The sequence below is a fragment of the Callorhinus ursinus genome, unplaced genomic scaffold, assembly GCF_003265705.2.
Source record: "Callorhinus ursinus isolate GAN/ISIS: 27379988/994484 unplaced genomic scaffold, GSC_fseal_2.0 scaffold7, whole genome shotgun sequence".
NCBI classification, from domain to species: domain Eukaryota; kingdom Metazoa; phylum Chordata; class Mammalia; order Carnivora; family Otariidae; genus Callorhinus; species Callorhinus ursinus.
In genome coordinates, this window is record NW_027397069.1 from 51,392,472 (window position 1) to 51,416,623 (window position 24,152).

Consider the following 24,152-nt stretch of genomic DNA (forward strand, 5'->3'; position numbering starts at 1 on the left):
CCCCCCCCCCCCCCCCCCCCCCGCCTCCGCTTGCCATTTTCTCATACACACTTTCAAAGTCATTTGAAAATAAGACGATTTCCTTTGCTGGGTCAATTATCCGATATAAATTAAGTAGACAGTGAATGTTTCATGAACAGAAATTTTACATCAGTACCACTGTTACCTTTAGAGGATACAAAAACTACTGACCCAGGTGTAATGCAGGATTACAGTTTTGACAAACCTATGAGAGCCAATGAAAAAAACTTTAATTTTGATTGGTTTCCTTTATTATTACCACTGTCTGCCCCCAAATTCTGTAGCTTGGATTCCTTTTCAAATCCTTCTAAGAGTCCACTTCATGAGTTACATATATACACACAGAATAAAACAAATATTGTAATTTTAAAAAATTAAGTCATTCTACATATTATGGGCTAGACAGTTCAACGTAATCAAAGGTTATAGCTCTGAAAAATACGATGGTAATGGATTTTAAAGCTCAGATGACAAAGGTTTGCTAACTCCTGGTTTGCTTCAAGTATTACTGAGCTGCATCGGAAGTATATTCCTCAACTCCTGTTGCATTATTGAGCAGTAAAATACGTGAAGTATGAAATGTAATGTTGATGACAAATGTTTCAGAACATCAGGAATAAGATCAATGAAGAGCAAAGTGAATCTAGAACAAGGAAAGGAAAGGTACATTTATTAAAAATAAGAACGGTAGACAGTCTTTGATAACAAACAAAACCACTGAGAATCCAAACACGTCCAATATACATTGTAACAATGCACATATAGTTAAAAAAAAAACCCATTAGTAATTTTTTTTTAGAACTTTAGAGAGGAAAAAAGTACTTTGGCTCTCCCCTGCTGGAGGTCTGCCCACAAACACAGCATGTGGGACCAAGCATCTGCTTTCAAGAGTTCTGTACAGCACAAAATTACAGTGTGTGCATTCATTCTGTGAACACACTGATTCTGAATAAAATCAGTTTCTGTAGGGATGATCCAAAACGTAAGTCAGTAGCTCCATTTCATAAAAAATATTCAGAGGCCGCAAGAGCAGTGGCAACCGTTTTCCAAAATCTTCAGTTTTAACAAAAGGTACAGAATAAACTGCTAAATCTAGATGTTTTCACATTATTTCGCAGGAGTATCAAGTAACTGTGTAAAAATTTATGTAAAATCTTAAGTTAGCCAAAACTAGTGTCTTTAAACTTTAGATCCAAGTTGTTCTTCACCCTTTTACCACAGCATATAAATCTTTTCTGCCTTTGTCCTGAATGTTTGTCAAACCAAAGAACTCTGAAAGAGAATATGCAATCCTGAAGGAACATGGTCCCAGAAATGTCACTGGAATTCAGCCCTAAGACACACACAGTCCCTGCTGAGCGTTGGGCTGCGGGAATTTATTATCGTCGGCCTTCTCGTGTCCTGGGGCATGACAAGTAGTCTTCTTTTTAAATAGCCGAAGACTCAATCGCAGCAAGTCATTGTCTACCACTGGAGCATTCGTGTAAGCTTGTTTTACAGTGCCCTAATTTGAAGAAAACAAAAACAAATTTTAAAAGATGTATGTTATTAGTTAACAGGAGGAAAGACAGGTTAACCTCTAACAAAAATATCAAAGCTGCAAGAAAAATTAATTTGGGATGGATATTTAAAAGCAAAATTAAATGTTTTCAGATTCAAGGAATCTTAGAAAAGAAAGCAATCTTTAAAAGGGGACCTCTTAAAGTAGGAATCTTCAGCCATCCCTGACAGGTAATCAACGAGCTTTTATTTCCAATGACAAAGCAAAGAACAATCACTGCACATTCTTGAACATGTTGACATAAAATCTCTTTAGAGCTGCATACTAATTCAATTTTACTCTTCCATGACAACCTTTCAGTCCTCTGACGAGAAGCACCGAACACTCCACACTCCTTTCTGGTCTGTTACTATCCCATCAAATGCGGGCTCTAGAAGTGAACAAATTCTCTAGAAGACAGCTGATCACTGCAGTGTGAGGAGAAACTACTACCTCCCTTCTGCTAAAATGTGTATCTCTTGGAAGTTGTCCTAAAATTTTGTTAAATGATTGTTCTCCAACTATGTTCACAAATGAAATAAGGTGAGTTTTGACAATCGAGCGTTCTGCCATTTCTCTTCTTCCTAGGATCCTTAAAGGAGCAGTGGTTCTTTGATCACATCTACACTAAAAAATATGTATGTTGTGATACAGTAAATTGACTTTTTGTGTGTAGTTCTGTGAGTTTAGACTTACATATTGATTCACGTAACCAGGACCACAATGGGAATGAAGACGTTTCATCATTCAGAAAACTCCCTTTGCTGTCCCTTTTTGTATCCACACCCCCTGCCCAACTCTAACCCCTGGCAACCAATGATGGAGTCTCTTTAATCGTTCTGCCTTTTCCAGAACATCAAATAAATGGGATTATATGCTGTATGAGTTCTGACACATACTCTTGAGATTAATCCATGTCGTTGACAGTACTGACAGTCTGGTTATTTTTTATTAAAATTAGTAATCCGTTATATGGATGTGCTCCAGTTTACCAATTAGCTATGTATAGAACACTGGGGTGGTTTTCATTGTTGGAAATTATGAAAAGACCTGTGCTAAGCTTTTGTGGACAGGTTTTTATATGAACGTAAGTTTTCATTCTTCTAAGGAACATACCTAGCAATGGGATTACTGGGTCATATAGTGAGTATATATCTAACTTTACAAGAAACAACCAAACCGTTTTCCAAAGTGGCTGTACCGTTCTGCATTCTTACCAGCAATACTGGCAGTTTCAATTGCTCTGCATCCTCACCACGGGGTTTTTTGTTGTTTGGTTTTTAGCTATTACAATAGATTCACAATGGTATCTAAGTTTTAATCTGCATTCTCTAGTTAATTTTGTTAATATTGTTAATATTTTTGTTAATTTGTTAATATTGTCAAACATCTTTTCAGGTGCTTATCCATATATATCCATTTATCCTCTTTGGTGAATTGTCCATTCAAGTCTTGCCCATTTAAAAAAAACTGGATTGCCTGTTTTCTGTTAATTTTTGAGAGTTTTTTATATACCTTTTTCCAAAAAGTGATTCCAAATATTTTCTCCCAGTATACGTGTCTTTTCATTGTCCGTCTCTTTCACAGAAGTTTAAAATTTTGATGAAGATCAAGTATCTCAAAATAAAAACTTTAAACACACCCCGTTTTTAAATCCCCTCCCCCCCCCAGCTGACTAGTCATATTTGTGTGGGTTTATTTCTGGACTCTGTTCTATCGATCTAAGTGTCTCATCCCTGGCGCCAGTACTTGAGTATTGCGGCTTTATAGTAAGTCTTGGAATTGGGTACTGTGAGTCCTTCAACTTTCTTCATCTTTTTAAAAAATTTTGTGTATTCTTGTTGCTTTGACTTACTTACCACGTTGACTTTAGAATCAGTTTGTATATACAAAACAAACAAAAAAACCTGCTGGGATTTTGCCACATTGTGTTAAATCTGTAGATCCATTTGGGGAGAATCCTAGTCTTAACTATATTGAATCTTTCAATCCATGAACATGATGTATCTCTCCATTATTTAGGTCATCTTTTTTTTTTTTTTAATCAGTGTTTTATAGTTCTTGGCACATAGAGCCTATACATGTTTGTTAGATTTATACCTAAGTACTTTTTTGGGGGGAGCCATTGTAAAAAATATTTTTCCCCTTCGTTTCATATTTCCAGGTACTTCTATATACTATCAGAATATGGAGATACAATTACTTTTTGCCTGCTTTGTTGCCTATGGCCTTGTTAAACTTATAAAATAAATTCTAAGAGCATTTCTGATAAATTCCTTGAAACTTTTATGTAGGCAATCACGTTGTCTGTGAATAAAATAGTTTTACTTCTTCCTTTCCAATCTGTATGCCTTTTATTTCCTTTTCTTATTGAACTGGCTAGAACTTCCAGTAAATGCAGAGTAGGGGTAGTGTGAATAGGCATCCTTGCCTTGTTCCTGATCTCTCCGGGAAATCGTTCAAACTTTTACCATTAAGTATGATGTTAGCTGTAGGTTTTTGCAGATGCCCTTTAAAAAGTAAAAGACTAATTCTAGCTTGCTAAGAATTCTTATTGTAAAGGAATGCTGAATTTTATCAAATGTTTTTTCTGCATCAATTGATAGGATGTATTTTTTTCTTTTTGGTCTGTTACTATGTAGATTACACTGAATGATTTTAGAATATTAAAACAGCCTTTCATTCAGGGGATAAATGGTTCTTGGTCGTGGTGTAGTCTGTTTTATATATTGCTGGATTTGATTTCCAAGTTTTGAGGATTTTTTTGTCTATGTTCATGAGAGATATTGATCTGTAGTTTTCTTGTGATGTCTTTATCTGGTTTTGATATCCAAGTACTGCTGGCCTCATACAATGAGGTGGGAAGTATTCCTGTCTCTTCAATTTTCTGGAAGAAATTAGGTAGAACTGGTGTTATTTCTAACTTAAATGTTTGGTAGACTTTGGCCAGTGAAACCACCTGAGAGTGGAGAATTCTTTTCCAACAATAAAAACAAAACCAAATGAAACAGACATAGGACTATTCAGGTTATCTATTACTTCTTGAGGAAGTTTTGGTGCTTGTGGCTTTTAGAGCAATTGATCCATTTCTTCTAAATTGTCAAACTTACATGCATAGAGACCTTTACAATATTATCCTTTTAATATCTGTGAGACTTGTAGGGGATTATCAGTATTTTTCATCTCTTCAGAACCAAATTTGGGGTTTTACTACTTCTGTTTTCCTATTAATTTATTTTTGGTAATTCTTTCCTTTTGCTTGCTACAGGTTCTATACATTCTTTCAAAACTATCATACCAAATGAGAGTTAAACATTTAAAGCAGCTAAGTGTTCTCTTCACATCCTTCACCTTCTCTTATATTTTTAAAAAAATACATAAATTATAAAGACAATGCCAATCAATATGAGTTTACCATCGTACAACTTTCCTCAATGAACGGTCCTAGTCTGTACTTTTCTTTTATAGTTATACATTTTAAAGGTTTTTATTTTTCTTAGCATTCTTCGAGACTCTCTAGCATCTGAAATTTTTCTTCAGTTCTCTCTTCAGCTTTTGTGCAAATATTTTTAACCCTGAGCGATCAGAAAGCTCACAATGCTTTCTTTAGATGGATCTTTATACTGTGCCACTCTTTTGATAACGTGTCATGTGTTAATGGGCTGTGCCCTGTACTGAAGGATTACAAGGGTCTGACCACAGTGCTCAAGGAGACTTTTACAAGGGTATTTTTGGTTGTCACAATTTTTGAGAAGCATATGGTGTATCAGAGGAACCAGGGAATGTTACAAAATATTTTTTATAAAAAAGGGGCCAGGATTCTGGTGAGACTTTGAAATGTGTAGCCTTTCTCAACTGAAGTCCCCTACCTGAGCCAAAAGAAAATGTGATGGATTATTTTTCAAATTCGATACTGAGGATGGAGGCAGTAACACTTCAGATACATAAAAGAGAAGGTGATGCATTACCTACATGCTTATTAGGGCTACCTGGGGTTTAATTCTCTTGGGAAAATCTCCAACTGAGAAAAGCTGCAAGGAGCAATGGGCACCTAAGCAACACAATGCAGGGAACGAAGTAGTATATGAAGCACATGAAACGGGAGTGCAAAGAAGAATGACTGTAGCAACTGTCAAAAGTAGTTCTGAGAAAGGCCTTTAATCAAGGAAGACTTTAAAAACCTATGCCTTGTATCTGTTTCCACTTTAATCTTTGGCGTTGAGTTCATCCCTTGCTTTTTCATGAATTTTTCTTTAATGAAGTACACTTTCTGCTAGCAATGTTTTCTTAATGTCCCCAAGTAAAAAGCTAATGAATATTTCTCTAATCTTTAAAAAGCCTAAGAGAGTTGGTTTTAAAAGTTAAGACATTTTCAATTTCTCATGATCAGATCTCTCCCAAATCTAAATTTCTGTTTCTCTTGTGTTTCAATTCCCTTTATTCTTCTCAAATAAAAGCTTAAATATAATCACTTGTATTTATTTCCCTTTCTTCTGACCTGGCACATTCTCATAAACACTATTTCTTCCTATAAATATCCTTATCACTTTGTGTCTGGAAAATTTTTTCCCTAATCTTGTTTAGATAATGAAACGTACTAGAAATTTATCTTGAGAAACTTTTCACAAATGAAAATATTTCACAGAGAATTTTAAACTCTTTATGCATCTAATTTTGAATAACAAATTGCTATTCACAAATGTTCAATACTATTAAAGTAAAATGAAAACTATTACAAATAGAATTCCTTTTACATGTGTAAAAGACTAGGAAACCGAACTCATAAAAGCAGATGAGACCTTAATCTCACCTTAAACAAATAAAAAAAAAATGCCATTCATATAATTCATTCATACAATGCATACACTTTGCATTTTTTTTTTTTTCAAGGAAACAACAGTACCTTCTCATTTTTAACAAGCTGCTTCCGGATTGCTGAATCCCGTCTGAAGCATAACGCTTTACAACATGGTCCAAGATTACTAAGAAGACTTGCTCGCTCTTCTTTTCGTAGTAATGCAGCCATGTTGAGAGCCCCCAATTCATGTTCAAAAAGACTGTCTGCATCTTTCAATAAAAACACAGGCATTAAATTCTCCTAAAATAGGAAAGTGTTACTGGCTGCTTCCATATTCCACATAGTCTATACTTTATCAAAATTACCATAACAATGGTGAAAATTATAGGCAATATACATAATAGGCCACAAAACAAGTCTCAGTAAATTTAAGAGGATTGAAATCATATCCTGCATCTTTTCAGCCCACAACAGTATAAAACTAGAAATTATAAGGGGAAAAAAACACGTGGAGGCTAAACAACATGCTACTAAAAACCAATGGGTCAACAAAGAAATGAAAGAGGAAAACAAAAAATATGTGAAGATAATGAAAATAAAAACACAATAGTCCAATACCTTGGGGATACAGCAAAGGAAGTTTTCGGAGGGAAACCTACAGCAATACAGGCCTACCTCAAGAAACAAGAAAAATCTGAATCTAACCTTAGACCTAAAGGAACTAGAAAATAAAAGAACAAAGCCCGAGGGGAGTAGAGAGAAGGAAATAATAAAAATCAGAAGAAATGACAGGGAATAAAGTAAAGTCAACAGAAAAGAATCAATGAAACCAAGAGCTTGTTTTCTAAAAAAAATTAATCTTTAGCAAGACTCATCAAGAAAAAAGACACAAATTTAATAGAAATGAGAAGTAACAACCAATGCCAGAGAACTACAAAGGATTATAAAGAGTACTATGAAAAATTATATGCCAACAAATTGGACAATCTAGAAGTAAATTCCTAGAGAGTCTTCCAAAATGAAATCAAAAAGAAATAGAATCTGAACAGACTGATTGCTAGTAACAAAACTGAACTGGTAATCAAAAGCCCCCACAGATGAATTCTATCAAACACTGAAAGAAAAGCTATAATACCCATTCACCTCAAACGATTGCCCCCCAAAATAGGAGGGAAAGCTTCCAAACACATTCTATGAAGCCAGCATTACCCTGATACCAAAACTAAAGACATCACAAAATAAAACCACAGGCCAATATTTCTGATGAACACAGATGTAAAAATCAACAAAATATTAAGAAACCACATTCAACAATACATTAAAAGGATCATTCACCACAATCAAATGGGATTTATTCTGGGGATGCAAGGATGGTTCAATAACAAAACTAAGTATAAAAATTCTATTACCTTATTGGTAAAGAAAAAGCATTTGAGAAAATTCAACATCTCTTCATGATAAACACTCTCCACAAAGTGGGTTTAGTGGGAACATACCTCAACATTAGAAAGGCTGTCTGTGACAAACCCACAGCTAACATCATACCCAATGGTGAAAAACTGAGAGTGTTCCCTCTAAGATCAGGAATAGGACAAGGATGTCCACTCTTGCCACTTTTATTCAGCAATAAAAGGTGTCCAAATTGGTAGGAAGAAGTAAAACTGCCACTGTTTGCAGATGACATAATACATAGAAAACCCTAAAGACTCTACCAAAAAGTTCCTAGAGGTAACATGATTTCAGTAAAGTTGCAGGATACAAAATTAATTATATTGAGCATCATGTATCAGTTCTCTTGTTCTCTAATAAAGCTATCACAGCAAAAAGTAAGAGATCTGATTGGTAAGCAACAATTAACCCCCTTTTACAATGTATGTCGTCAAGTTAGGGCCAAACTGCATTTCCATAGTTAGTTAGCAAAGTCATGGGAGCAAATAGCTTCAGAGGTGGGTAAGACCTTAGGGGTTTCGTTCCATCATTTTATACCCACAGGAGTTATTTGCTTAAGGTCACAGAGCCAACCAAACAAGGCAGAAAGAGTGGGGCAGGAATCCAAGAGTTTGGTCACTTGTCAAGTTAATATACATTCACAATTATAATTTGTTTCATGTACATACATTCTATGTTCATTGGGACATCTCAAACAAAGAGTTTTACTGCTTATGCTAACAGTCAAAAAACCCTGAAACAATTTTTTTCAATTTTATATTATTAAAAAGCTTAATTTTTTTACCTAAACTTTTTTTACTCTCACAAACATAAAATTAAATGTTGCTTCTCTTCAACAAATGGTGTTGGGAAAATTGGACAGCCACATGCATTTCCTTACACCACACACAAAAATAGACTCAAAATGGTTGAAAGACCTAAATGTGAGACAGGAGTCCATCAAAATCCTAAAGGAGAACACAGGCAGCAACCTCTTCGACCTCAGCCGCAGCAACTTCTTCCTAGAAACACTGCCAAAGGCAAGGGAAGCAAGGGCAAAAATGAACTATTGGGACTTCATCAAGATAGATTCATCAAGATAAAAAGCTTTTGCACAGCAAAAGAAACAGTCAACAAAACCAAAAGACAACCGACGGAATGGGAGAAGATATTTGCAAATGACCTATCAGATAAAGGGCTAGTATCCAAAATCTGTAAAGAACTTATCAGACTCAACACCCAAAGAACAAATAATCCAATCAAGAAATGGGCAGAAGACATGAACAGACATTTTTCCAAAGAAGACATCCAAATGGCCAACAGACACATGAAAAAGTGCTCAACATCGCTCGGCATCAGGGAAACCCAGATCAAAACCTCAATGAGATACCACCTCACACCAGTCAGAATGGCTAAAATTAACAAGTCGGGAAATGACAGTTGTTGGCGGGGATGCGAAGAAAGGGGAACCCTCCTACACTGTTGGTGGGAATGCAAGCTGGTGCAGCCATTCTGGAAAACAGTATGGAGGTACCTCAAACAGCTGAAAACAGAGCTACCATACGACCCAGCAACTGCACTACTGGGGTATTTACCCCAAAGATACAAATGTAGGGATCCGAAGGCGTAAGTGCACCTCGATGTTTATAGCAGCAATGTCCACAACAGCCAAACTGTGGAAAGAGCCAAGATGTCCATCGACAGATGAATGGATAAAGAAGATGTGGTATATATATACAATGGAATATTCAGCCATCAAAAGGAATGAGATCTTGCCATTTGCAATGATGTGGATGGAACTGGAGGGTGTTATGCTGAGCGAAATAAGTCAATCAGAGAAAGACATGTATCATATGACCTCACTGATATGAGGAATTCTTAATCTCAGGAAACAAACTGAGCGTTGCTGGAGTGGAGGCGTGGATGGGAGGGATGGGGTGGCTGGGTGATAGACATTGGGGAGGGTATGTGCTATGGTGAGCGCTGTGAATTGTGCAAGACTGTTGAATCACAGATCTGTACCTCTAAAACAAACAATGCAATATATGTTAAGAAAAAAAAAAAAAAGCAGCAGGAGGGGAAGAATGAAGGGGGGGAAATCAGGGAGAGACGAACCATGAGCGATGATGGACTCTGAAAAACAAAACTGAGGGTTCTAGAGGGGAGAGGGTTGGAAGGATGGGTTAGCCTGGTGATGGGTATTAAAGAGGGCACGTTCTGCATGGAGCACTGGATGTTATGCACAAACAATGAATCATGGAACACTAAATCAAAAACTAATGATGTAACATGATTAACATGTGATTAACATAACAAGTGATTAACATAATAAAAAATTAAAAAAAAATTAAATGTTGCTTTAATGTTTTATCTCCTTTCCTTCTTTTTACCATTCAGTCATCCCCCTCCCATTAATAAAGTATTAATAAAGTAGGAACCAGATAAAACAGAAAAAAAATGCATAAACTAAAGGAATATTCTAGAAAATAGAAAAAAATTGTAGAATAGTGAAAAGTTTTTGCCATAACGTCTCAAATCAATGTGATAAAATATTTTCAAACGAAATAGTAGCAGTCAATATTTATTGAGTGTCACTAAATGTCAGGAATTGTTCTAAGTATTTTACTTATAATACCTCATTTGCTCCTCCTAACAATCTTATGAAGTTGATGGTCTAATTATTCCCAGCTTACAAACGGTCGTGACACTAACACATAGAGATTAAATAATAGCTAATAAGTGGTGGGCCTGTTGAGGAATCCAGACCATCTGGTCTAGACACCAAGTTCTAAGTTTTTATCCTTTCGTTAAAGGCTCAACCTACACATTTGCATTTGGTTAGAACTCTGCATTTTCCAGGGGAAAGGGTTGCCAAGACACCCTGGTTTACTTAGATATGAAAAATATCTAGTTCACTCTTCCAGGCTCTGCTTTGTTTAGTTTTTGGGAACACCACTGAGGGCTCTGACATTTGAACTTACCTGTTAAAAAGTAATTACGGTAAGAAAGATCATTTGTGCTATTTCTGTAACTTTTCTGTGGGTTTTAATTTTCATGGTCAAAATTCCTTTCTAAAATTTCAAAGAAGATTTAAATAAAGAACCTAAGTGAGTCACCAAAACAAAAACACAAACCCAGTTCCTATATGGTTAAGTGCTGCATGAGAACAGAACAGCACCCTTTGCAAAGGCACTTAATTAACAGTTATAGCAGACACTGCACAAAGTAGAATGCCAATTACCTTTGGGTTTTTCTAAAAGTCTCTGACATGTTTCTTTGACTTTGGTAAAGAGTTCAGAACCTGCCAACTTTTTAGAAATCCCAACTCTAAGCATAACAGCTCCAGGTGTGAATTTTAACAGTGCAGCCCCAGGCTCTCGTGGTTCTTTTGGATGCTTTGGCATAAGACCAGACCAATCCACATCTATCACATCTAATGGATCTGTAAAAAGAACAGGATTTTTTTTTTTACACCAAGAAATAGCATTCTTGTTATCTTTAGAGAAACAGAAATTGCAAAACACAAGACGGCATTAAATAGCAAGTCCTTTGAACCAAAAATGTCCTATTCTTAAAATGAAAGCTTTCCTATAAAGACTAATATTTAGAATCTAAGGACCTTTACAATAAAAAACCTCACCAAAAGAAAACAGGCAAGCAAACAAAAACCCAAACGCATTCCTATAAATAACTCAGGCAGTGGCTATTAATACAGAGAACAAATAATCCATCCACTGACAAGAACTGAAAAAATTAACAAAGTAATATTCTGTTTAGAAGTACCTAATGGCATATAATAAAAAAGATAATCATACATACCTTCTACATTAGTAGAAAAAATTGTGATATATATAAAAAATTAAGTCAAAATAAAAGTTTAATATTTTACATACCCAAAGCAAAGACCCTCACAATGATTTAATAAAAAGTTAGACTAATGGGGATGATTCAACAGGAACATCAATGGGTGTTGCTTCATGGTGCAGTCACTAGAATAAGCTCTGGCAATGCATAAAGTATAAGGGAAAATAATTCCTGAGTTCAGAAAATTGACAGAAGTATACAGATACTGTTTAAATATAATTTCAACGACTGTAAATTTTTGAATGTTTCAAAAGTTGGCTTGTGGCACCACAATTTTGAAGCTCTGTACCATATATCTACCATCTAGAACACCGCTAGGCAATCAGTATTTGGTTAGATTCCAGGTCACAGAATATGAATCTTAACCTGCAGAATGGAAATCTTAGAATTTTGCTAATTTAAATGGGACCCTTTCCAATTTATGGGCACTGTCTACTTAAAAATGAGAACATAGAGTTTATAATTTTCATTTTATTGGCCTTTAAGTCTTAAAGGGAAATTCTAACTGCCTTTCATTATTTTGTTCCTTTTCAAAAAATACCTTAATATCATAAATCAGATAATTTTTATGTTCAACCACCCTTGTAAATGATTACCTGGCATCTTCTCCTCATCCTGTTGGTCTTCCCTCTTTTCAGCATCACCTGCTAGAATTTCATCTAGTTCATCATCACTGATTGGCTCATATCCTTCTCCAGCACCAGATCCTAATGAATGTGCATCATCTAACTTGGATTCGTCATCTCCTGCTTTGGAAAGATTAATTTCATGTCAAAGAGCACATCTAAGGGACATCTAAGTGAAACCAAAGAGGAAACACTAAAAATATCTGAAAAGTATTTTTTTCCTTAGAAAACTGTATTTCTTAATTATTCAAAATACTTGATGATTCAAAAAGAAAAAAATAAAACTGAATTAAATTTTAATGGCAAGAATACAGTATGAACAGCAATATTGAAACAAGTTATTACAATTAAAATATAACAAAAGGTACCACTAACTAATTAATGTTGCTTGTGTTAATCTTTTATAATAAAACTTCAAATAAATCCAAATTTACTAACTTCAATAAACTCATTAAAAGACTTGCAAGCTTATAATAACATTATTTGAAACTTAAATCTTAGTTCATAACATTTAGCTCATGATACGAAGATGTTTACAGCAGGGAGGTAAAAATGTAAAAGTGCCATTAATCCTCTCCCTACCTCCCAATTCATCTTTCCTATCCCAAGACAATTTTAAAAAGAATGTTGTAATATAATTTAAAAATATTTTGTAGGTACCACTAGCATACATTTTATTTATCTTACCAATCTTTCTCAACCATGTAGGCTAACCTTTGTCACCTGATGAGTTAGCTGTGAACTTAAAATTATCCTAAAACTACAGAGAATGTTTAACATTTCTAATCAGCAGTTATCCATACACTTTACCGAGTTTACAACACTAGTTATCAAAATGCAACCCTATGCTTTACAGGTATAAATTTGCAGCAAATAAAATATAATAATCTATGTTTCCAGTCATTCTATAATTTTCTATTCTATTAAATTCTATAATAATGTCCTTAGGCCTCCACCAATTCGCTTCTAAGGTAACCAACTTTAATGACTTCATTATACAAATATATGTCTAAACATAAATGCAGATAATAGGATTTTTATTTTTTCAAGTTTATCCAACCCATTTTCCTACTTTAGGTGAATAAAATTTTTCATCTTACATTAGGTAATTCACCTATAAATTTCTATGCTATGTTATCTGTGATCACAACCAGTGAATGATGTATTTTAGGGATGAGGGGCACTGACTCCAATCACAAGAGAGCTGTTATAATGATTAATTCAATTACATTCAATTAATTGAATTGTTGTACCAAAGTTGTACCTCCATTAGTACCATGGCTCATGATTTGAGGTTATACTCAAAATTGAGATGAAAATGTAATGTGAACACAGAGAAATGTTTTTGTCAAGAAGAAAAAAATATGTAACAGATGGTATACTGGAATATATCTAATCAGACAACCAAGAAATGGTAAAGATGTTTATAGTTCCAAAAGAAGGTGAATTTTACTCTGGGCTCAATGTTACCATACAGCAAATAAAAAGAACCGTAAAATACTGCCACTTACATACACTGCCACTTAATACTGCCCCAGACGTTTCCTGAGGGCTTGAAATGGATAGGCAATATCAGAATAATGATATAAGCACTGGTACCAGAACTAGACAATTCCCAAGGAGGCAGAATTTCCAGGAGAATTCCCAGGGGAGCCATTACTATTGTTAAGCTAGCTTATAATTCACCAAAGAATAAGATGTGGGGTATGTATGCACAGGCAGAACATATTTTCATTCATCAACCATTTACTGTGTCCTTGCCATAGTCTTGATGATAAAGAAATGAAAAGCTGTGGTCCCTAACAAAGGAGTACAGTATAGTGGGGAGAAAACCATGGAAAAATAATTGTAATACAGTGTGGGGATGCTGTAAAAGCCATACAGACAAGGTGCAATGGCAACCTGAAACAGCCCCCTTAGCAGAGAAGGCTTCACAGAGGAAATGACACACAGACTGGGAGCTGACGTCTGAGTAAGAGAAGAGAAAAGGGCAAACATCTACCAGGCGATGCGAAGAGAGGGTACGAAGATGGCTGGAGCAAAGTGCCTTCAGAGAATTCAGAGGTGTGAGTCAGTCTGTAGTGCAGGCTGGGGGTGAACAAAGAGTGGGGCAGTGGAGAATGATGGTCCCCACAGCTGAGGCTGGCTGTGAGTGGGCCAGAGGGGAAATGCAGCTTTAGGGAATGGGTACTGTTTCATGTATTCTCAAGTGCTCTGGAAAACAGGATCACTAATAAGTTATTTAGCCTGTCTCTGAACCAAGAAATAACTTCCATTTATATGATTTTTTTTAAAGATTTTATTTGTTTATTTGAGAGAGAGAGAATGAGAGATAGAGAGCACGAGAGGGAAGAGGGTCAGAGGGAGTAGCAGACTCCCCACTGAGCAGGGAGCCCGATGTGGGACTCGATCCCGGGACTCCAGGATCATGACCTGAGCCGAAGGCAGTCGCTTAACCGACTGAGCCACCCAGGCGCCCCTATATGATTTTTTTTTTAATATCGAAGAAAAGGAGGTGATAACTCCTTTTTAACATCTACGGACACTGCATTTAAGTTTCTTTTATTTCATTTAGGCTAATTTGAACCAAGTCTACCTTGATAGTACCAATCAGGGGAACACGTTTTTGAAATATCATATGCATATGATATTTCCTTATGCATATCAGAACACCTTTGTAAGAAAATATTTTGTTTCCTATATAATCTGAAAAGGAACGGAGCAGGGTAATAGACAAAAATGTGTGGCACTCACCTTCCACACTCTCAGTTCTCTCAGCTTTGTTTAGATCTTCAAATCCCTGCACAGATCCTAGATCTTTATCCATTTTTTCTTTATCCAAAGCAAGAGAGTCTCGGGAAGTGCCTTCTAGGTCTCTTTCATGTTCACTTTCCAGTTTTGCTTCACTGCGTTTAACAGACTCTATTTGAGAAGAACTCTCAAAAGTTCTGTCTCTGTCTCTGTCCCTGTCCCTTTCCAAAGAATCAGGAATTAGTCTCTCCCTTTCCCTGTCCAAATCTCTCCTTTTGTCTCGTTCTCTCTCTCGTTCCCGCAATCTATCTCGGTCCCTGTTCCGTGGCCAATCTTTTTCGGCATCTCGGTCCCACTCTCTCTGTCTTGTATCTCTCCTCTCTCTGTCCCGCTCTCTATCATGCTCATATCGATCACGTTCTTGAAGCCTATCTCTGCTATCGAACGACCCGGATCTTGAATGGACCTGTCGATCCGATTCAGGAGAACTTCTTCTCGAACTATGGCTCCTTGAGTCCTGGCGATCTAAAACAAAGAGTTAACACATGAGAAGATAAAAAATGCTTCACTGTTGCTATGCTTGTGGCGAGCACAGCATAAGTCAAATCACTGTGCTATATAACACCTCAAATTAATGTAACATTGTGTGTCAACCATACTTCGATGGGAAGAAAGAAAGAGAAAGAAAATGCTTCATCTTAGGGTCCTTTAAAGCTTACGATTTGATATTTCTATATTCCCAATTATTCAAGGAACTCATTTTAAGGAAAAATTGATCTCTCTCCATTAAAGTGCTAATTAAAATATGTAAAAGACACGGAAACATGTTTATTTCCACTATAACCACAAAGTATCTTCCAAGAAATATGTACATAAAATGGGTAAGTGTTAGTAGAACTGATCACTTTATCATCTGATCTCTTCCTATGCCCTACCTTATTTTCTGTGGTCAAAAGAACAAGCACTGGCTGCAGGAAGAAGAGCAGGAAGGTTAAAAATTTTAGGCATCAATAAGGGACTTGAATACATAAGCCCTTCCACCAAGATATACTTACTAACATCCTGATATTAAACTGATGGACGTCACTCAAAGTCTCTCCATTATAACGTTGGTATTAATGGTAACATTTTGGTGGCATGGTTAAGCTTTTAAGCTCCTTAAACTTTAAGGCAGTGTATATCATAACCAACTTAGCATTTACTTTATAATTTGCATAAAATATAAAATTGTATAAAATATGCTAAGACAGGAAACACTTGGTTAGATTATAATTCAATTTTATTACCTGAAGAAGTACTTCGACTGGGTTCTCCACGCTTTAACTGATCAATCCTAGATTTTCTCTCTCCTGTGATTTCCAGACTTTTTGTTTTCTCTCTATCTCTTGAGCCACTATGGAGTACTCTCTTTCGACCACTCTGGTCATCTCCACTTCGATGGGCAGAATCATTGGATGGGGAACGGAGACGACCCGACGTATGACTACGATTACTCCGATTGCTCCCAAGGCTGCTACTCCTCTTTTGATCCACTGGCTTGCGATGCGGTGCATCTTCTATGGTAACGTGAGGTGCCTCTACTTTTTCCGCTCGTGCTCTATGGCACTTTCTGTGCGAGTCTTCATTGGCGGTACCGGTGGGGGTGGCAGAGGAGGCAATGGCGGCGGTTGATGTGAAGCTGGCGGCAGCGGACGTGGCGAGAGGAGCCGGGCCAGTAGTACTGGCAGCAGTGGCCGCAGGAGGAGGAGGAGGAGGAAGAGAAGACGGAGAAGGAGTCCTTGCAGGAGTAGCAGCTGTGGTAGCGTGCTCCAGTTCTGCCCCCTCCGCCCGCTCAGGCACATCCTCATCAGACCAGTCACTGAACGCCGTATCTTCTTTTTTCTGAGAATCCTCTAGACTGCCATCCTTACCGTTGGAAATTTCAACCAGCTCCTCTTTGGTTGTTATTGGGGGAGTCCGTGGGCCTCGCTTCTTCTTACTCTGCAGGGCTGCTTCTTCATCAGAAATATCAGAATCACCTTTGGATTTTTTACGTTTTTTTTCAATACTTTTCTTCTTCTGTCCTTTTTTTGGTGAAAATACTTGACCATCTTCAGATGCTGTCTCTGCGTTACCCCTCTCTATCCCAACATCATCCTCTTTCTTTTTCTTAATAGGTTTCTTTTGAATTTTTGCTTTTTTCTTGTTCTCATCATGAGCTCGATCAGATGTGTCTCGATCGTCAGACGGGTGGTGTCCTATCATGTCTTGTGCACGAGTTCTTGAGCTTTCCATGATTTCTGTCTGTTCCCTCTGCTTATCTACAGAAGAAACTTTCTCTTTGAGTTCTTGCTCTTCATACCGTCTTGAACTCTCTTTTCTTTCTAGTTTACGATCTTCCTCTTTCCATCTACCCTGCCTGTCTTCTGTAAGGTGTGACGGACTGAGAGAACGAGACTCTTGAGGTCGTACAACCTGGCTCAAGAGTCTATGTTTTTCATCTATACAAAAAGATGAAAGTAATCACACTTTCACCAGGTAAACAACATTGCATGTTACACAGAAAAAATAATAACCTAACCTCTTACTTTTCATTTTAAAACTTTAAAAATGGCAATAATTTTACTCGACATGGCTTTATTACAAATAGTAGGAAATGAACAGTGCCAGTACGATAAAGCAACTGTATTTCTAGCATATACTTTAGTCACATGAGATATTCAGAGGCAGCAGAGTAAGAAAAATTCTAAATCTTACTTCATCATTTTCTACTAATGCCAAAGAATGGTCTCATGGCTATAAAGGCATGTGGACATAGAAACAGAAAATATTCTGCTTACTTTTATCATCTCCGCTGTTGTATGCATCACTGTCAGGAGAATGTTCTCGCCGGCGCTTAGGTGACTGACGAGGGCTAGGACTCCCTTCATTTCTATAGCGTTTCCTAAGTCGGACAAATGTAACTTATAAACTTCCAGGGGATGAAAAAGCAATTTCTTTACTAGTTTTTAGTATTATTTCTTTACTATGACCAGAATATAAAATTAAAAGAGAGTAATACTGTCAGAGCTATATCAGACAAAAGGTATTCAATATCTTTAATAAAATTCTTTACTTTGTTAAGACACACAATTGTGGACTTCAAAATACATGGCAATTGGTCTTGCTTCATTAAATCACCAGATTTAATTACTACAAGATGGTAACATACAACAGAGGCGTTAATATATTAATGTACCCTCTACTAAAACTTAACTCATTAATTTTACATTTTTATGATAAAGAAATACTTTATGTTGGGAAGCCAAATGAGAAAATTTAGTATTTGCTTTGGAGTTAAAAAGACATGAATTTAAATTAGTTATATCATAAGCCCAGTGCCAGTCATGTTGTGGGTATACTGTAAAAATTGGTTCCTTACCTCTTCCTCGAACGAAATCACTTACTTGGTGGCAAATTAATAAAATAATTCATATGTTCGCTGTATTTCTTGTTCTCTAAGTTAAACATTAAGTGACTAGTCATTTCTATCTCTGGTACTTAAATGATCCTAGTGTTTTCCTATTTTCTCATTAAATTTTGGCCACTTTTTTAATTAACATTGTTTATAAATACTATGGTTAAAAGTGACAAAAACACTGCAGCACACCTATCTCCTTGAGAGCTCATTTATACAGATGAGTAACCAGGTGGAAAAAAGGAGATTAGAATGACAACTTAACAGGTCCAAGCTCATACAATTCCCTATCCAGAGCTCCTCATCATTAGGCCGTCTCTCTCTCCATTCTTTGAATCTGGGCTGGCCCACTGACTGGCTATGACAAGAGAATGTGGTGAAAGAACACAGTTTAAGTTTGGAAAGTCAGGACTCAAGAGGCATCACAACTTCTGCTTTTGCCCTCTGGGTATGTTTCCATCATTATATGCAGAGTTTAGACTATATTGGAGGATGAAAGGTCATGTGGAGGAGAAAAGAGATGCCCTAATCAACAGCCTGTACCAAACGCCAGACATAAGAGTGGGACAATTCTGGGTCATCCAGACACAGATGAACTGTCAGACTGACTGGAAACATGAGTGATCCCAAGTAAAACCAGTAGAATCGCTCTGCTGAGCCCAGCCAAAAGTGCTGATCTACAGAATTATGAGCAGATAAATGGTTGTTTTAAACTACAAATTTTTTGTGTGGTTTGATACACAGCAAGAGATAACTGATAATACCAGAATAAAGTGATTAATTAAAATACACAAAAAAGAACTTTAACTTCAAGGAAATAGCTACAGAAACAAAATTAAGAGTAAAATAAACAGTATGGCAATTCAGCAAATAAAACCTTCTACGTAATAGGGGTTAAAAAATGTTCTGGATAAATTCAACTACTGAGATGACAATATAATTGATAAACATATCAAGATATTAATTTCAGATAGCTATTGTTATAGAGCTGTTTGACTCCTAAGTTTCTGGGGTCCTTACAATGTTTAGATTGTCCAGCTACAAAGAACCAGAAATTTTTGCCACTGTAAGCAGAAATCAAAATCATGGAAAAATAAAGCATAGGACCGGATAATGATAAATAAAAAAGATTTCAATCTTAGCTTAAGGAGGTCAGAGAAATAATATGTATTGTGTGCCTACATGTGTTAAGGGCAGTATCTGAATTTTATGTTAATGTAAGATTTTTTTTTTTTTTTTTTAATGGGGGGAAATGGAAGCCAGTTGGTGAACTATAGAAAATCCTGGCTGCAGACTGAAGGGAAGCCAAGACCTAAGAGAAGAAGCCTCCACTTCTGTGCTATGTTCTTTGTCCATAACCATAATCTACAACAGCAGTGATGAAAAAAACCTAAAGAAGGGAGCTGTATTCACCATGATTCAAATGAACTGGAGGCAGAAGCAATGGAATTGAATATATAAATTATTTCTGCAGTTTGTTCTAGCAAACTTAAAAAAAAAGGCAGTTAACTCCAATGAAGTTGGCTTTATGTCCATAAAACCTCAAAATTGACCAATGAGTCCAAAATTTTCATGGCTACAGTGATTGACTTAGCTCCCTTGTCTACTCCTCAACTAATGAGAGCCCCAACATACAGAGAGGGCTGTGAAGATGATAGGCATACACTCAGGCCATCTTAGCCATCATCTGGAGAAACCTTTTTGAGATTGGAACTCACACAGAAGAAAACAGTGTAGAGACAGAGAGACAGCATTCCCGATACCTTGTTTGGAAGTCTGAATACAGTCACATCAGAACAAATGAATACCAACCATGGACTTCCCAGATACCTAAGCAAATAAATTCTTTTTGGTTAAAAAAAAAAAAAAAAAAAAGGGAAAAAAAGAAAAGAGAAACTGTCCTCAGATATTTGAAATAATAACACATCTTTTGAGCCCAGTAATACACTATAACTCCACAGCTCAAGAGAGGACAACTCCTGTCTCTCATCACCTTCTAGCCAGGCAGTGGTTGCAGGGCTTCCCTCAGTTTTAAGACACGTGAATGCTTCTGGCGCTGGGGGTAATGACTCCAGACTAATAAGGACACAAAACTCATGAAGGATTATCAAGAATAGCACAGGCAATATCTCCTGGTGACTGGTCAACTCCAGTAACTTGTTATAAAGTGGATATGATGAGCTGTAAGTTTATTGGTTCTATCACTTTTAGTTGGATTCCTTAACAAGTCTATAGAAGTTGAATAAGCCAGTATGTCATCAAAAATGGCAGAGTAAACAAGAATGATTAATTATATCCATGGTTACAGAAATAGAATGAGAAAGTGTTTTTTTTTCCCCTAGACAATTCGAAAGACTTTAAACACCAAATATATACAATAAAATTAAAATACAGGAAAATGTAGAGAAGAATAAGAATTATTAGGACATCAGGAGCACACTAAAAAGCCTTAAATGAAACTTTCTGAACTCTTTACTGAAATGTAACTTCAAAGAACTGATTCATTCTCATTCTTACTTTGACTTTCTCTCATCATGTCCATCTCTGGGATTCCGGTCTTCTCTGGTATCTTCCCGCTTTTCTCGGCGGTCATCTCGTCCTTTGTCTTTGTCTTCCCAATCCCTCTGACGCTCTCGTTCTTTATCCCTTTCTCTCGCTCTCTCTCGTTCCCGCTCTCGCTCTCGTTCCCTCTCCCGCTCTCGCTCTCTCTCTCGCTCCCGCTCTTCTCTCTCTCGCTCCCGCTCTTTTTCCCTATCTCGCTCCCGCTCTCTCTCCCTCTCTCGATCATGGTCACGATCTCGCTCTCTTTCGCGGTCCCTCTCCTTTTCTCTTTCTCTTTCTCTCTCCCGCTCCCTAGCACGCTCTCTTTCCAGCTCTCTTTCCTTCTCTCTTTCCCGATCCCGCTCACGCTCCCTCTCCCTCTCACGCTCTCTGTCTCGCTCTCGCTCCCTCTCTCTTTCTCTAGCCCTTTCATCTCTTCTATCCTCCATTCTGTCTATTCTTCGTTCCTCTCTTCTTTCATCACGCTCAAGCTCGTCATTCCTTCCCTGATGTCGAATTGGTGAGCTTGGTCTTTGATCTACAATGAAAATCAAGTTTTGTCAGTGATTAATTTGACAGATAACCTATTGGTAAGACAGTATGGCAACTTAAATTTTATCTGTGTATAGGGTCACACTGGCAGCAAATATAAATCAGGTACTATATTTACATTTTAAGTTAATCATCCAAATAATCACCCCTAGATGTTTACAAATTTTTTTAAAGGTAAGTTTTATTTGCCCTCTAACTAACATGTTTTCTGCTCCCCATCAACCCCCTTCCCACCTCCCACTGATCCACCTTTGATCTTTCTCTGCATGCTCCCTACCCTACCTCCAGCCCACTGCTCCAACCCCACTTTCTGCCATCTCTACCCTTCACCTCTGATCTTCTCTGTCCCCCCAGCAGGACCTGAGAACACTGGTGGCAAAGGATAGGGGCAGCAGGAGGTGTAGAACATAGGAGCTGAAGGAAAAAAAAAATTTCCCTCGTAAGTCACACCTCTAATTTCAGGCCAAAATATATACACATCAAAGTGCAGCTATTATGTGAGGAAAATATAGAACAAAACATCTGTCAGTAATTGTTGCTGCAATATCAATTTATCATAAACTAGAATATTAAGGGTACTGATGCTTAGCAATCTTGAAGTAATCAAATGTAAAGTGTTTCATATTAGTGATATATATATTTATAATAAATTAAAAGTTTTATTTAATCATGTAACTCATCACTCAGATGAAGAGCTGTTTTCTTAAAAATGTTAACTTATCATCTCATCACATTTTGTATAAATATATATATTTTTAATACATGAATCATATAAACACAGAGAAAATGAATACATGCTGCCCAAATGCCCAGCTGAGCAGGAAATTAGTCTGGGACCAAAAAATGTATGAGAAAATGGCATTAACTTTTCCACAGAACTAGCCAGTTTTGAAAGTAGTTCACTGTGGTAGGATCTAGGCTACTGTGTGATGTTTCTATTTTCGTATTATGTAATAAGGTTTATGGGTTAGTCATAAAGGTCATACTACAATATGGTCAATAGGTTTTCAAGTGGAATATCTAACATCAACTTATTAAGCAAAATAACTTTAGGATATTTCCAGGGAAGGGTTCAGTCAATATAGTAATTTGAATTTCCTATCTTATCACAGATAAAAAAGGCAGGACTTATGCATATTTACTCTTTAGAGGTTACATATCAATACAAAAGTTCATAGAATTTTAAAACTAAAACAAAACCTTGTCCAGCCCTTTTCTTCTTAAAAACACAGAAATTAAGGTCCAGAAGTTGACTGGCCAAAGTCACAGAGATGGCAGATTTATTAGGACATCAGGACTAGAAGTCAATTCTCTTAAACCCTTTTTTACTTTTGCTGAAGCCAACTTAAATTTAAATGGTTCTATTGTCCACTTCTGATTCCCCAAATGCAACATATTTATGGTCTTAGACTGTCTGAGTTCCTGGTTTAGGGGTCATACTAATGTCACAATGATTACAACAACGTGAAATTCAATACTGCAACTTGTAGTAATTCATACTTGAAATTTCTGATTATAGCAATGTCAGGGAATAAACTGTTTTACTCTTTTCTTGACAGATAAAAATTCTATTTTCCCCAACGAAAAAGACAATGTCTCTTACTTCAAAGAAAATGAAGAGGATATAAGAACATCACTTTAATGTGCCTAAGCTGTTTTTTTAATCTTTTCCCCAAAGTATGTTCTTCAAAGATGCTCTTCTCTTCATATTATTTCCTTATCTTAATGAATGACATACCCATTCATGAAAGCTGGAAATCTCTGAGTTACCCATCAATTTCACTCTCAAAATATTTCTTTATTCCATTTCCTCTCTCCATCCCTGTGATCTGATCACCTCTTCTTAGATGTCTATGTCATCAACAGTCTAACTGGTTGGTATCCTTGTCTTCAGTCCTTCCCCAGTCTTAACATACTTTTTTCATGAAAACTCTTATTTTTTTCTAACTGCTTAAAAGCAGTTGCCTTGTAGGCAGTGAAAAGGCAACTGAATCGAAATTTTTAGCCTGGTTTATTAGGCTATTTAGAACCTGGCCTATAGTCCCTCAACAATCGTTTTTCCCAATTTCTTTCCTTTCCTACCAATTATGGGATACCTCTGCTCCCAACATTTTAATTCATTATTACTCCACAGCATTTGTTTAAGTCCTGCATGTCTGCACATGCTATACCCTCTCTCTGCCAAAGTGTTTCTTCCTCTGTTCCTCCCAGCAAACTCTTTAGGGAAGCTTTCCTGATCTCAGAACTATCTGCTCCTCTGTCATCTCACAGAACTTCATACAGTAGTAGCTAGCATTCATCAAACTCCAACTGATTCTGTGTACCCTAATCAGCCTGTGAAGAACTAAAGGGAAGATTGAAATTCCTGAGCACAGAACATGGTGCCTGGGCACATCTCTACCCTCAACCTCTACCAATCTTCCTACTGCTCATTGTACTCTGGTCACATTGGTTTTCTTCCAAACTCTAGGACATACTAAGGTATTTCCTATCTCAGGGAACTGGCACATATTCTTCCCTCCGTATGGAATGTTTTTACCATCAATCTTTGTAATGCTAGCTTCTTCTCTTGCAGAAGCATAAATGCCATCTCCT

General features: G+C 36.7%; 1 protein-coding gene across 5 annotated transcripts in view; it reads right to left on the reverse strand.

The window, feature by feature from the left end:
* Positions 1-663: 663 nt before the first annotated feature.
* ZC3H13 (zinc finger CCCH-type containing 13) overlaps positions 664-24,152 on the reverse strand; it is a 92,575-nt gene continuing 69,086 nt past the window's right edge. For 2 of the 5 annotated variants that reach the window (XM_073894528.1, XM_073894527.1), the window contains exons 12-20: positions 21,888-21,971; positions 20,982-21,543; positions 17,848-17,951; positions 16,315-17,508; positions 15,032-15,553; positions 12,248-12,400; positions 11,029-11,229; positions 6,465-6,628; positions 664-1,525 (exon numbers count right to left, since the gene is read on the reverse strand). In XM_073894528.1, coding sequence (XP_073750629.1) covers positions 1,355-1,525; positions 6,465-6,628; positions 11,029-11,229; positions 12,248-12,400; positions 15,032-15,553; positions 16,315-17,508; positions 17,848-17,951; positions 20,982-21,543; positions 21,888-21,971 — 3,155 coding nt within the window. In that variant the 3' untranslated portion in view covers positions 664-1,354. The remainder of the gene's footprint in view (positions 1,526-6,464; positions 6,629-11,028; positions 11,230-12,247; positions 12,401-15,031; positions 15,554-16,314; positions 17,509-17,847; positions 17,952-20,981; positions 21,544-21,887; positions 21,972-24,152) is intronic. The other 3 variants (XM_073894529.1, XM_025874862.2, XM_025874860.2) reach the window with 3 other exon arrangements.